Raw genomic sequence first — 14,051 nt, 5'->3', positions numbered from 1 at the left:
ACATAGGGCACAATTACTTTATTTTATAAGACTTAATCACGTATATAGTGCACATCTATGTTAATGTGTTTGAATCGTGTGTGTATGACTGGATTAAAAGCAATTGACTTATCACACTACAAAATTGATTTTCTAAGCATTGGTAGTTTTATTTTTGTCTGCAGATATTTAATTCAAGATACTTCAGCTGCAAGGTCAGTCAAGGCTCTGTATTCTAATTTTTGTGCTTGATCATACATTACCTTTTATTTTCTTGAAAACTAAGGAATAAAAGTTTCTCCAAGAAACACATTGTTCATCCCAAAGTTGTTTAGATGTTTCATAATGAAGTAAGGTTACAATGTCAATTGACATAGAATTCATCAGTCATCCCCATAACTAGGATTGACTTTTGTTGTCTTGCTATCCACATTCATGAATTGGTCAAGACACTCTATTGTTCCTAGCACATAGTTATTAAGTTTGTAGTCTCTAATAATTGGTAATACTAGAGATTTCCATAATGGATAATTGTCTTTGTCCAACTTAATAGAGATTTTAAATGTGAGGTCCTTTTTTTGGTTGACAATGGATGACATGATTATAATGGTTATAGATAAAAAAACTCAGATACCAAAATAGAAAAAATGTATTAAATCGTCTTATTTGTATTAATAATGTATGTGTTTAATATAGACGTGCATTTGTAGTATATATATGATATGTAAATATCATATATATATATATATATATATATATATATATATATATATATATATATATATATACGCTTATTTCAAAGACATGTATCTAGATAATTGAGTTTAGTGTTAAGTATTTATGTGAATATATGATATGTTGTAGGTTATACATTGTTTAGTTAATAAATTGACAGATTATGATTATTTTAGATCAAATCTTTTGTACATTAGCTTATTGTTTTACTCTTTTGTGCTTTGTTGTATTTTTGCGATAATTACTTTACTGTGTGAGTAGATGTTAAGATAAACGAAAATATGTCTAAGGCAAAGAAATGACAGAGTAGTTTATAGTTTTTTTTTAGTTATACACATAAGAATTCTTTCTCTGTGATAAATTCACGTAGTTTTCAATACATGCATATATAATATATTATCATGACAGATTATGAATAAGTGTATTAATATCTTTTATGTTTTTAACTATTTATTTTAATTTTATTAATTTTTTAAAATGTTTTATTTAGTAGTTTAGGAATGTTACACATGAGACATTTTTAACATAATTATATATGAATAAAATCAGTTAACTTAATTTATTTTGATTTTTTTAAATATTACTAATGCATTAAACTAATTTCTATCATTTATAGTTTTTAAAATTATTTTTCACTTACCGTTATTTAAAATACAACATCCATAATATATGACAGATAAATTATAATAATTGAATGTAGATAGTATATATTTATTTTACAAAAACCAAATGAGTTCTTTTACCCTAATATGACTCTTAAGTTATTTCATTTACATATTCTAGTTTGAAAAAAAGAAATATATATATATATATATATATATATATATATATATATATATATATATATATACCGGGTTTTAGTAGACAAAAATATCCTTATATATGATGGATTCTAAGTTTTAATGGTATTTTAATAATTTTCATTCTTAAAACTAAAAAAAGAAAAAAACCCCAAACCCTTGCTCAGCTCCCTCATTCCTCTTAACCCTCTCTCTTTCATCTCTCTCACTCCAACATTTTCTCTGTCATCCTATGGTAGCCCCAACTGAACAAAAATCAAAAACACTGGCTGGTAAACAATGTTACAAAAAATGATTTTATAACGATTTTTCGTTTTATAATTTTTGTCTTATCTAATTTTATCCAATTTTCACAAGCATAAAGAAATTAGTAATTGACCTGGAAAAATCAGAAATACTCGTGGTTAAACAATTTCTTACAAAAAAATGTTTTTATAATGAGTTTTCATTTTATAATTTTTGTCTTGTCTAATTTTATCTAATTTTCACAAGCATAATGACATCAAAGAAATTGGTAATTGGCCTGGAAAAAAATCAGAAATACTGATTGTTAAACAATTTCTTACAAAAAATGATTTTATAATGAATTTTCATTTTATAGTTTTTGTCGTATATAATTTTATCTAATTTTGACAAACATAATGACATCCGAAGGAACTGTTAATTGGCCTGGAGGGTTTTTTTAGAGATGATGATTCAACATATGCAGATAATGAAATTAGAGATGTTAGTGAAGATGGTGAAATTGAAGAGATCTTGAATGAACATTTGCTTGAAAGTGAATATGTTAATGACTCAACTCTTTACAAAGGCAAATTGTTTAACGACAAACGACAACTTTTCAATTGGGGCTACAATAGGGATGAGAGAGAAAAGGTTGGAGTGAGAGAGACGAAAGAGAAAGGGTTGAGAGGAATGAGACAGTTGAGGAAGTGTTTGAGTTTTTGTTTTTAGTTTTTAGTTTTGAGAATGAAAATTATTAAAATATCCTTAACGTTAAAACTTATAATCCATGATATATAAGGGTATTTTTGTCTACTAAAACCCGATATACATTGCTAAAATGTATCAACTGCAAAACAAGCGTACGCGCGTTAGCAAACCCATATATATATATATATATATATATATATATATATATATATATATATATATGGGGTTTGCTAACATACTTAAGCTCTTTTTTAGCAAAGTGTATCAGGTTTTAGATACCTTTTAAGGTCAAGGGTATTTGAATAATTTTCATTCTCAAAACTAAAAAAAAAAAAACTAAACCTCTAAACCCTTATTCACCATCTCTCATCCCTCATTCTTTTCAACCTTTTCTCTTTCATCTCTCTCACTTTAACCTTCTCTCTGTCATGACTACAATAGTCTTGACTGAAAAATCAGAAACACTAATTTACCTTCCTCACTTATCCAAATTGTTTCTCTCTCATCTCCCTCATCTCTCTTACCCGTAACATGCGACATCGCAATTTATTGCTCTTACTCTGTTCGTTCATTTGTTTTCCACTATAATAACAAAATAATTGATGATGTTGATGTTGATTTTTTATTAGAGGGTTGTGTTATATCTTTTTTCTTCTGATTGTTATTAAATTTGGTTAAAAGAGATGTTTGAGAGAAAATGTTGGAGTGAGAGAAATGAAAAAGGAAGGGTGGAGAGAAATGAGGGATGAGAGAGAGGTGAGTAAGGGTTTGAGAGTTTCTTATTTTTTTTTAGTTTTGAAAATGAAAATTATTCAAATATCATTGACCTTAAAACTTAGAATACATAATATATAATATATAAGTATATTTTTGTCTACTAAAATCTGATACACTTTAATAAAATGTACCAACTAGAAGAAGAGTTTACATATGTTAGCAAACTTATTAATTGACAAAAACACCCTCATATATTATGGATTCTAAATTTTAAGATTAAGGATATTTAAATAATTTCTTATTTTTTTTATTTTAAATTAAAAATAATTAAAATAACTTGTGTTTAAAGTATGTCTTTTTCTTTATGAATATAAATTTTTTTGTCATCTAAAATTTAATACACTTTTTTAGCAAACATATATATATATATATATATATATATATATATATATATATATATATATATATATATATATATTATTTGTTTAAACACTTCCTTCTACTTTTCAATTTAAAACTGTGTGAAAACTTTTTTTTTATCATTTTTCCCAGTCTTTTTTAAATTTAACCAATTTAATAAATAGCTTGATGCGTCTTGCTTGTTAATATCCTTAATAATAGAAAAATTACGAAAATTACATTTAAATGTATTTGAAATTACAATGTACCAGTAATATTCGTTAAAAGAAAATTCTCATTCTCCATTCTTTAAATAGTATTTTAAAACACTGTTTAACCCTTGCGTACTTTATTTCTATAGTGAAAATTAAATATATTTTAAATTTGTGAAAAATAATTGGTTTTTAATTCTGGTTACTGTATATATTTTTATTTGTTTTTAGTTTTCAAAAAATTAAATTTTTTTAATTGTTTGTTATAATTTGATATGATACTGATTGAATGGTTATTATATATTTAAAAAGGTCAAGTAATTGTTCTATACGACACATTGTAATATATGACATTTAAAAAGAAATTAATAAAATTTATAGGATAAATGTTATTTGTACATCTGAAAATGAATACTAGAGACTTGAAAATAAGGAATTGAAATTTTAGAAAATTACAAATCAAATGAACTCTTTTTCTATACTATAACAAAAATTCATACATTTTATAAAAAATAGAAATAAAATTTTTTTAATATTAAGTTAACTAAAACACATTTAAATTAAAAATTAATTATTCCAAATTGTGAATTGTGGAGTTGTAAAATATTTTTCTTCAAAATAATACTATAACTGAGAACATGCTCACAGTAAAAAAAAATGAAATTAATCTCTTAAAGAGTAGAGAATGAATTAAGAACTAATTCCTACAATTGTAGATTGGTGAAGCAATTTTTTGGCAACAAGTTATTACTTTGAAAACTGAATCAACTCAAAATGTTCATATTGGGACCTTTATTTCAAATTTGATTTTTGAATTTTTCTATAAAAGGGCAAAATCATTTGAATTTTTCAAATAAACTCTGCCGACACGTGACGATGCTGCAAACCGCGTTTTAAATAAAGACATGTGGCCACCCAATGTTAAATAAAATAACCCAAAAATTTGCCACACATAATTTTGCTTTAGCAGCCTTGGCTTTTCTTTTCTTGTCTTCAATTATTACACTAAAGAAGATTATACATCATTTTTCATTAATAAAGATGAGGATGTTGCTCTGTACCTTCTTACTATTTTTTTTTATTCTAAAAATATTCTACACCTCCCCACTATTTTTTTTTATTCCAAAAATACCCTATACCTCCCCACTATCCTCAACAATCTTTGTTTTTCTCTCTCTGCATTAATGAAGCATTTATATGGCTTAAATTTAAACTTGTGATATATTGCAAAATATAAAATTCAGGAGGAAACTTCAATATTAGTGCTTCTACTACTTTCATTTTATAAACTTAAAAATTAGATGCAAATACAAAATAATAAACATAATAATATTAATAGTGAATAATATATTATTATTATTATATACTAACTTTATAATGACAAAAGAACTAAATAAATTTCAAATCTTTAACAAATAACTTTTCTTTTATATTTTAAGTATTTAATAATATTTTTATATTATTTATCTAATAAATTAAATACTTTATTCAAGTTCTTTGAGTCAAACATGTCGCTAAGTTAAAACATAATATAATGTTAAAAATTATAGATATTAAATGTAAAGAAAAACACACATATATATAAACATTTTTCTAGAAATTTAGAACAAAATTTTACCATTTATTATGTAATTTGAAGAAAAAAAAATATATTGAAGAGTGAAAATAAGATTGAATCAAACTTATTTAAGGGAAAATGTAAATAAAATTTTGCAATATATCACAAGTTTAAATCTGAGCCATGTGAATGGTCCATTAATGTGGAGAGAGAGAAAGAGAAAGATTGTTGAATATAGTGGGGAGGTGTAGGGTATTTTTGAAATAAAAGAAAATAATGGAGAGGTGTAGAATATTTTTGGAATAAAAAAAAATAATGGGAAGTGTAGGAGCACTTGGGGTGGTGGAGGGAGCAACACCCTGTACATCTACTCAACAATTCTAACTTTTTTTAATATATTTTATAAAATATTCCACCGTTTATATAATATAAGTTTGTCAATAAAAAATAATTAGTTGCACAGCTTAAGTTATCAATAATTCAATAAAGCTCATTTCGTGAATCGAGCTTAATGTTTTGCATTAGGTATAATAAAAACTATAAAATTTTTCATTCAAATTTTTTTGATAAAGATCTTAAATCCTTCGTAACAAAGTTTTGTTAAATATATTAATATGATGATAAAATTATGTAAAAAATTATTATTAAAATATATTATATTTTAGTTTATGGGTCGAAGTTGTGTCTATTTTTCTAAAGGTTCTACAATCTTCAACGGTTTCATCCATAGAGGGTGTTACACGCAGAAAGCATTCCAATGCTAAATTTAGTGCTTATTTGATAGTGCTAGTAATAAATGTATAATAATTAACTATCTCAATATCAAACCTATATTTATAAATTTTGGGGTGAACTTCTGATTAGTATTAACCTAATTATGATAAAAAAAAAATAATGATCTAATTTGGATTTAATATAATTAATTTTGACGTTAATCCTATTTATAATCTGATTGATAGATCGATTCACCGACTAACTCATATAGAATTATATGTTGGTTGACTAACCGGACAATTATATTAGAGTTTTAAAATTAAAATTTAGGTCTCGTATTAAACTCTGAATCTTAGAAAAATAAACAATGCATATTTAAATCACCAACTAAGAGACAAGAAAATAACATCAAGGTGTAACGTTATAAAATCAGTAAAGAATAATGAAGAAGCATAGTTTTTTATACTTGTAAAAGTAATATTTATTGTATGAATGATATTAAATTAAAGTTTAGTTATAATAACTAAATTTTATAATATTATAATATTAATTTTCACATAATTAGAATCACATTAAGTTAGTATTTAATTATAATAATAAAACTAACCCCTTAATTTAAAAAAAAACAAAATATAACTAAAACTATAAAGATGTGAATCTCGTAAAACCTCATAATTAAAACAAATTTTGAAACGACCCAAAAAAACAACACATTCAGTTATATTAAAATTGCTTTAAGGAATTTAACTATATAAATTGTGCAAATTACGTTTCACATTTACGAATTATTACAAGTTATACTCTAATTTTTTTCATAGTCTAAAAGTTTCAAGCTTTAATTCATTCGATAAAGACGTTTTTGAACAAACATTTTTTAATTCAGTAATTATTTAATAAGCCGAAATGAAATAAAATGCTCTTTCTAAGACTGTGAAACTTATTAGTTATAGAACTTATAAAATAAAAAGTTAAATATACTTTCAAACTTTTAGTAAAAGTTGAAAATAATTCATTTTTAAACTTTAAACTAATTTAATTCTCCATCTTTAAAACTGGATTAATTTAATCTTTAACTAAATTTTATTAAATTCATTTAAGATTTCGAATTCGTCACAATATTGAAAAAAAAAATTCATCAAAAACTTAAATGATATAATGAAATATATTTGAAACATCAAATTTTGATTAAAATAATTAAATTCACATATTTCAAAAATTGAAAAATTAAATTAAATCAAAATTTTGAAAATGAACTAATTTTAATTTTGACTGAAATTTAAAGAATTAAAAACATATTTAATCTTAAAATAGATTAGATAAGATGCAAAAGGCTCTAAGTGCCAGAATTATAATCTAGAATAGTCTTAGTCTGCATAAGAGGCAAAATAAAATTTATACCAGGCACCAACATCCAAATACGTTATGCAAACAAATGAATGGGTCCTTGATATTATATAAGCCTTAACTAGGCCTACAAATCATATTTGTCGGTCTCATATAGCCTAAAATATATCATCTACATGATGACATGACATTATTAGAGGTTGATAACAGATAACAGATATATCTAATAATAATCACAATATACATAAACACAATCCATACACTACAGTTTAGGAGGATCAAAAGCAAATACAGACCCCATACTGAACTGCTATCTGGCTACTTCAACTAACTGATGGGCGAGGCAGTCTTTTTGCAATTTCCTGTCAAAACCAATGTTTTAATGGTTAAGCCTAATTGGTAATGCACAAAAGGATGTATGATATTAACAATGATATCTCAAAATGAAGGGTTGTAGACAAATGATGAACAAAACATCAACTCAAGGCAAGACATCATAGTAAATAGAGCAATCCACCAAAACAAAAGGGAGGAAAACTGCACCGACAGGTCCTTTATCTACCATATAAGTTTTCTAATAAATGTCAACATTTAAGCTATGATGTCTATTGCATATATAAGATAGTAAGCATCCACGTCTTCAGTGTATTTACCAAGAGAGAACAGACTTGATCCAGGTGCTGCAGGTTAAGTGATACCAAGTCTGATTTAGGAGACTACTACCAGATTCATGATTCAATCTTAGCCTGGTTACTTTTTGCCTACATTTTAGCCTACAGACCTCCTTTTAAACCTCAAAAAAGAGAAATGGAAAACTAGTTAATCAGAACTCCAAACTGAAATCAAGATTAAAACTCAAGGTTTGGTTGATACTGTAATTCTCATGTTAGGCTATATGAACAAAGTTTTAAAATAAACACCTCTTGAATTGCATCAATAACACAATTAGTTAACTGATCTGGATCTAAAGTTATATCGCCTCAGTAGAGGCAGCGACCCAATTCTGGGGTCCCTCTCAACAAATTTCAGGTATTATAGGTCAGATACAGCAAGTACTTTAGAAAAAAACATCGATTTTTTTTTTTTATTAATAGTGTTGTTATTTTCATTTCAATGCAAACTGAACTTTTTATCTTAATATCTTCAGTTCATAATTAGCAGAGGCCGTGATCCTTTTCATATATAGGAGGCTGCCTAGAAGTTAGTGCTTTCTGGCAAGATTGTTGAACTTCTCTACAAGTACCAATCTTGTGTAACCTCAAAATATAACCCTGGCCATTTTATTATGGTTTCTCTAACCTAAAATATTTTTTAGTAGTTAGCTCCCTTATGTATTCCAAGACCAAGATTATTACCTTTGATGGAAAAGATGCAATCTTGGATTTTGTAGGACGGAATTCCTATTTCAAGATCATCTTTAGCCCCTCCAATAGGTCTATATGAGTTTGTTACAAGTACAACTATCTTCAGGCAGCAAGAACATCAGGGGGAAGCTTGCTAGTGGCATAGTCAACAATGTCCTAAGAGACCAAAGATCACAGTTAAAGCCGAAAATTGACTACTACTAGCATAGCCTCTGGAAAATCCTAAAGATCTGCAAGTCAATATCAAACAGTATTCCTACACTTCCTAACACTTGATCATTACTTAAGCATCTTGTTGCCCGAGTGTACTGTAGAACTAAATTAAACAGATTAGACTTCAGATCAGATGACCAGCACCAAAACAAGATCACATATATTATTTTTGCACCTAATACTCAATCCAGAAAGGCATTGATTCTCAAATATTTTATGATACTTATTTTATGCTCAGAAGATAAAACTGCGAACATGGATATTCAATATAAGTAAAAAATAATTGCAGGAATACCCAAGGTAAGATGTGACCATGTCCAATCCTAATTGCCATACCAATTAAACAGCTAACAAGTTTCTACTGTTCATACATTCTAATCCTTGCCAAATACAAAATGAAATGACTAATTTTATAATCTAATAACCGGAAGAAAGTAAACACCAAGCGTACCTCAAACAGTTCATTTATATTATCTGCTGTCTTTGCAGATGTCTCTATGAAAAACATACCATTCTTCTCTGCATATTCAGTGCCATCCTTCATGAAAACATTAAAGTAAACTAGGTAAGAAACGAATTATTTTGTTTAAAGGACATCTGTATTATGGAGGAAGGTTGCAGTACCTGGACAGCAACTTCCCGCTTCTCTTGAAGATCAGCTTTATTACCGACCAGTGCCATCACTATATCAGGGCTTCCATGTTTTTGTAGCTCCTAAATTATCACTATTTCAGTTGCTAAAACAAAATAGAAAGAAATGTAGCTCCTAATAAAACAGCTCATAATCTAATGATTTTGTAATACGTAAGATATATATAACCGCATAATCGCAGTACATCAAAGAGTTGTCAAAAATCAGTATACCAAAGAGGGTATTTGCTGTGTTTTTTATTCTTCAGATAAATTTTCCAATGGAATGGAAATTTAGAGTGAAAATGTGCAGAACTAGATCTCAATGGAGAACCCAACATCAAGACTAGGAAAAGTTCAATACAATATTAGAAATGGTCAGCGTCTAACTCAATCCCAAAGCATCCTTCTAGTTGTTTGCAGAATTGAACATCCATGGACATACACCTCACCCACCTCACGTGTCCACCACGTTTGAAGATACCAAACTTCCTCTGAACACTTCTATACCATTAATGTATTCTTCTGAGCAAAAGTAATGCAGGTTTACCGAGTGTTTCAATCTTTCATTTTTATATGCCTGTTGCTTTATCCTTCAAATTTTCAAACAATTTGTCTGCTCTGAAAGCAAAAGACAAGCCACCACAATAGAAGGTATCATAACTTCATCACACATTCCACTCATTCTCTTTCCTTATCTCTAATCTACCAATATAAAACCTTGCAGTACAAGCAGGCTTTCAATTGTTGCACATCCTAGCTTACATAATCATCACCCAATTACAGATCAAAGACAAAACATAAATTTCTTTAACCTCCTTGTTAACTGCTTTTCGGTAGGGGTATTGCCATGTAGTCTAGTCATGATGCACATCCATCAGGTTAATTAATTAATTACAAATGTTTTAAATGAAGGAAATGGATTAATACAGGACTGTATTCTATTCATCATTGCAAAGTTCCAGACTAAATAATACATGGAATTGTTTGTTATTCGTATTGTTCAAAATTTTAAATAACTAACCAAGCAAGAAATGACAAAATAGAACAATGCAATAACTACAAATATACCTTAACCCAGTACTGTGCTTTGCTAAAAGATTCTGGGCTTGTTATATCATAGACAATAACTGCAACTGCTGCACCTCGGTAATAGAGAGGTGCTAATGCGGCGTACCTGAAATAAATTATTAGCAAACAAATATTACTTCAAAAAGAATTAGACCTTGAAATAAAATAAAGGGAAAATGTTAAGAGAAACAGAATGTATTAAGAAATGGTATATTCTGTAAAGATAAACGACAGACACCTCTCTTGACCAGCAGTATCCCATATTTCAAATTTTACTGTTGTAGAGTCTTGCAGAGCTATTGTTTGCGACAAAAAAGAAGCTCCAACAGTCACCTTACCTCAAGAAGTATAAAACATATAAGAAAAATTTCATGGAATAACAAGTCATAGACACTATTAAGAAAGTTTACATTATTAAAAAATAAACTACTAAAGTACCAAAACAAATGCCACATATTCTTACTTTGGATGTTGCATCAAACTGACCACGTACAAATCGTAGAACAATACAGCTTTTACCAACACCAGAATCACCTAAGAGAACAAGCTGTTTTCAGTGACATTTCAAGGTTAGTTATGGTTTCCTTTAAAGGTTAAACAAGAAACTACTAGAGTATAACAGAATTAATTATGATTAATTTCAATTGAATCCCACGCTCCTTCAATTTTTATAACGGCACTATGGCCACTTCCATCCATTTAGCTCTAAAATTATAACCAACAAAATATTAATGGTTTTAATTTACACATAATACAATCTATAACCATCGCATAATGACAATTTACAAAACTAATGACATCAATTTCAACAATAAAAGGGTCAAATTCTTGCATTTTTAAAAATTGAAATACTTGATTGAACCTTGAACCATGAGAGAGTCACGTCACGTTGTTGCATTTTTTAAATTGAGATACTTAATTGAACCATCTATTAATATAGGGCCTAAATTGAACAAAATAAATAAATAATAGGACCAAAAACATCATTAAGCCCACAAATCACTTGACTTTCATCCATTGCAATACATTTCCCATTCATTCATCTTGATAATTAAAGGTCATAATCTTATCAACAAATGAAATCCATTCTTTTAGCAAATCAAATTTCTGGTAGTAAGTTATTTCAACATTTGTCACTAATTAAAGTATCAAAACTTGCAACAAGTAAGAAATAACAATTCACAATCAAAACAAGGCTAGTATGACAGAATCAAGATAAATAAATGGTTCTCAAGCTTTTAGTCATTTAGCTAACTAAAAACAGGGTTATGTTCTGTTTCAGCATGCTGCGGCTTTCAACAAAAACCAGGAAATTAATCTGCAATAGAAAACGGAAAGCTCCCCAGCTTCTCTCTCCGAACATTCATATAAAATTTGGATTTAAACCTAACTCAACCCCAGAATTAAGCTCCACCAAGAGGTTCCTGCTTAAAAATTCTATTCAGAAAATTTCCCCAGGTAGTCAACCACGGATCTCTTAACAATTGGCTTTCTCACTCGACAACAAATCCAACATTTACAAGAAACTGGTAAATGCATGACACCGTATTGATAGGTTGATATACAAAGGAACTTTTTTCTTAATTCTTTAAAAAAAACAAATAACTAGGCAAAACACGAGCAATCCAAGAACTCTGCACAAATACCTTGACCCTAAGATTCCTGGCGTCCTGCCCTCCACCATCCTCGGAATTGGGTCGACCCATCTGCTTTGAACCCCTTTCTGTAAACATAAAATCAATTACCCCCAAACCCCATCAGAATCAAAACTCAATCATTACTCAAAACAACGAAACCCCATTAAACTACACCCCCAAAATCACAGATCAAAACCACAATCAGCCAAAAAATAACAAATTTTCCGAAGCCCTTTTGAGTCCAGAGCTAAATCAACAACAAAACATCAAAGTTTACCCGGAAAGGAGGAGCCGCAACCCATAGCGAGAGGAGAAGATTTCGAAGTGGGCACAGACGGAGTGGTAGATGATTAAGAAAGGGTTATTAAAAAAAAAAAATAGACCCTTTATTTGTTTTGTTTTATGTTTGATTAGTTTGTTGGTTCCCACGTAAATTGGCGGTGTGCCACCAGCAAAATCGTGGAAGATTGAGCGTTGGTTAATGGAAGCTTGTAAATAATGAAATTCTTGCGTGGTTTGCACAAATCCTGGGTCCAATTCCTTTATCCTTCTTTCCTTGAGGACCAGGACTTCCACTACAGACTCCTCATAATTAAAAACCAAAATCACCTTTTTTAATTTCTTATCTGATTTTTTCTATATTATAAAAAAAAAATTGTGACGTATTTTTCTTATGATCCGGATATGTCTCCATCAAAAACACCAAAAGGCTCATCTAAAATTACCGAGATTCATCCAAAAAAACTTCTTTGAGTTTATAAACAGCCTGTGATGTTTTTAAATAGGAAGTCACAATGGTGTTTATGATTCATTTATGGTTTTTAAAAAATACTTTCAGAAAAACTGATGATAAATTTTAGCTTATTTCTTGACGTTTGAAAATAAGTTTATGAATTTAGTTATCAAGAAGATTTATATTTAGGTTGTATATGTAATTTTTAGAGATGAAAATGTTTGCTGACCATGGTTTCCAATATTAAAAAGAAATTGCACTGAGGTGGAATTTTAACTTGAATTTTATATCAAAAAGATAAATTTTTTATTTATACTAAAAATGAAATAGGTCAAAACTTATCGTCACAAATTGTTTATTCATAAATTATTAATGTTCTCAAGTGATAAATTCTTTTTCTATTAGACACATGAAAAAAAAAAATAATAAATTTCTTAATTGACATGTAATTCCGTGAGACACGCCAAGTAATCAGATATAATATAACCTGTCATTCTTAAGTTCGTCTATCCAACTTTCTCCTATCTTAGAGTAAAAAGCACGAAACTTTTTTACCTTAAAATCTACTTTATTTATTCTGTAAAAATTGTGTGGGATATAATATCCATTTTATTTTAATGAGAAAAATTAATTTCAGATTTCTTCTAACATGGCATAAAAAATTTGGACACTTATTGTCTATTTCAGAGTAAGGTTTCTTGAACATTTTTATTTCATTTTGAAAAGTTCATCACATAATAAATGAGAGATACCCAAGAATATTAAATTGGTGTAGAAAGAAAAATCCAAGTTCACAACATCCTACATCAGATCGGGCTCAGGTGACAAAATTCGGCCATTTTCTCCCTGCAATGAACTTCTGGCTAGTAAGTCCCACACGTTTCTTCCTAAACCTCCACAATTTCTTCGCCCACCTTCATATACTTTTAAATTTCAATTTTATCCTCATTTTATTTTCAATCCGAAACAGATAATCCAAAAACTATTTCAGAATATACAGATTACACAATCC

General features: G+C 28.3%; 1 protein-coding gene across 3 annotated transcripts; it reads right to left on the bottom strand.

The window, feature by feature from the left end:
• Positions 1-7,467: 7,467 nt before the first annotated feature.
• On the bottom strand, positions 7,468-12,917 carry LOC108326488 (ras-related protein RABF1). Of its 3 annotated transcripts, XM_017560018.2 has the most exons (9): positions 12,584-12,917; positions 12,316-12,392; positions 11,133-11,216; positions 10,908-11,002; positions 10,670-10,775; positions 9,593-9,682; positions 9,420-9,506; positions 8,747-8,911; positions 7,468-7,753 (listed from the first exon to the last, which is right to left on the bottom strand). In XM_017560018.2, exons 1-8 carry the CDS (start codon positions 12,606-12,608, stop codon positions 8,858-8,860), a joined length of 618 nt encoding a protein of 205 aa, XP_017415507.1. In that variant the 5' UTR covers positions 12,609-12,917; the 3' UTR covers positions 7,468-7,753; positions 8,747-8,857. The 3 variants fall into 3 exon arrangements, with proteins under 3 accessions (XP_017415507.1, XP_017415508.1, XP_052730925.1); XM_017560019.2 differs by lacking the exon at positions 8,747-8,911; XM_052874965.1 differs by lacking the exon at positions 10,908-11,002 and having other exon boundaries at positions 11,133-11,203; positions 12,584-12,909.
• Positions 12,918-14,051: the final 1,134 nt, after the last annotated feature.

Source organism: Vigna angularis, chromosome 3, assembly GCF_016808095.1.
Source record: "Vigna angularis cultivar LongXiaoDou No.4 chromosome 3, ASM1680809v1, whole genome shotgun sequence".
Lineage (NCBI taxonomy): Eukaryota > Viridiplantae > Streptophyta > Magnoliopsida > Fabales > Fabaceae > Vigna > Vigna angularis.
The sequence above is the reverse complement of the archived record's forward strand: the minus strand, read 5'-3'. Positions and strand labels throughout refer to the sequence as shown.

Coding starts and splice junctions, on each gene's coding strand:
- LOC108326488 (XM_017560018.2), bottom strand. CDS start 12,608: ATGGGTTGCGGCTCCTCCTTTCCGG. Junction 11,217..12,315: donor CCAGGAATCTTAGGGTCAAG/GTATTTGTGCAG, acceptor CACTGAAAACAG/CTTGTTCTCTTAGGTGATTC. Junction 9,507..9,592: donor AGCGGGAAGTTGCTGTCCAG/GTACTGCAACCT, acceptor GTTTTCATGAAG/GATGGCACTGAATATGCAGA.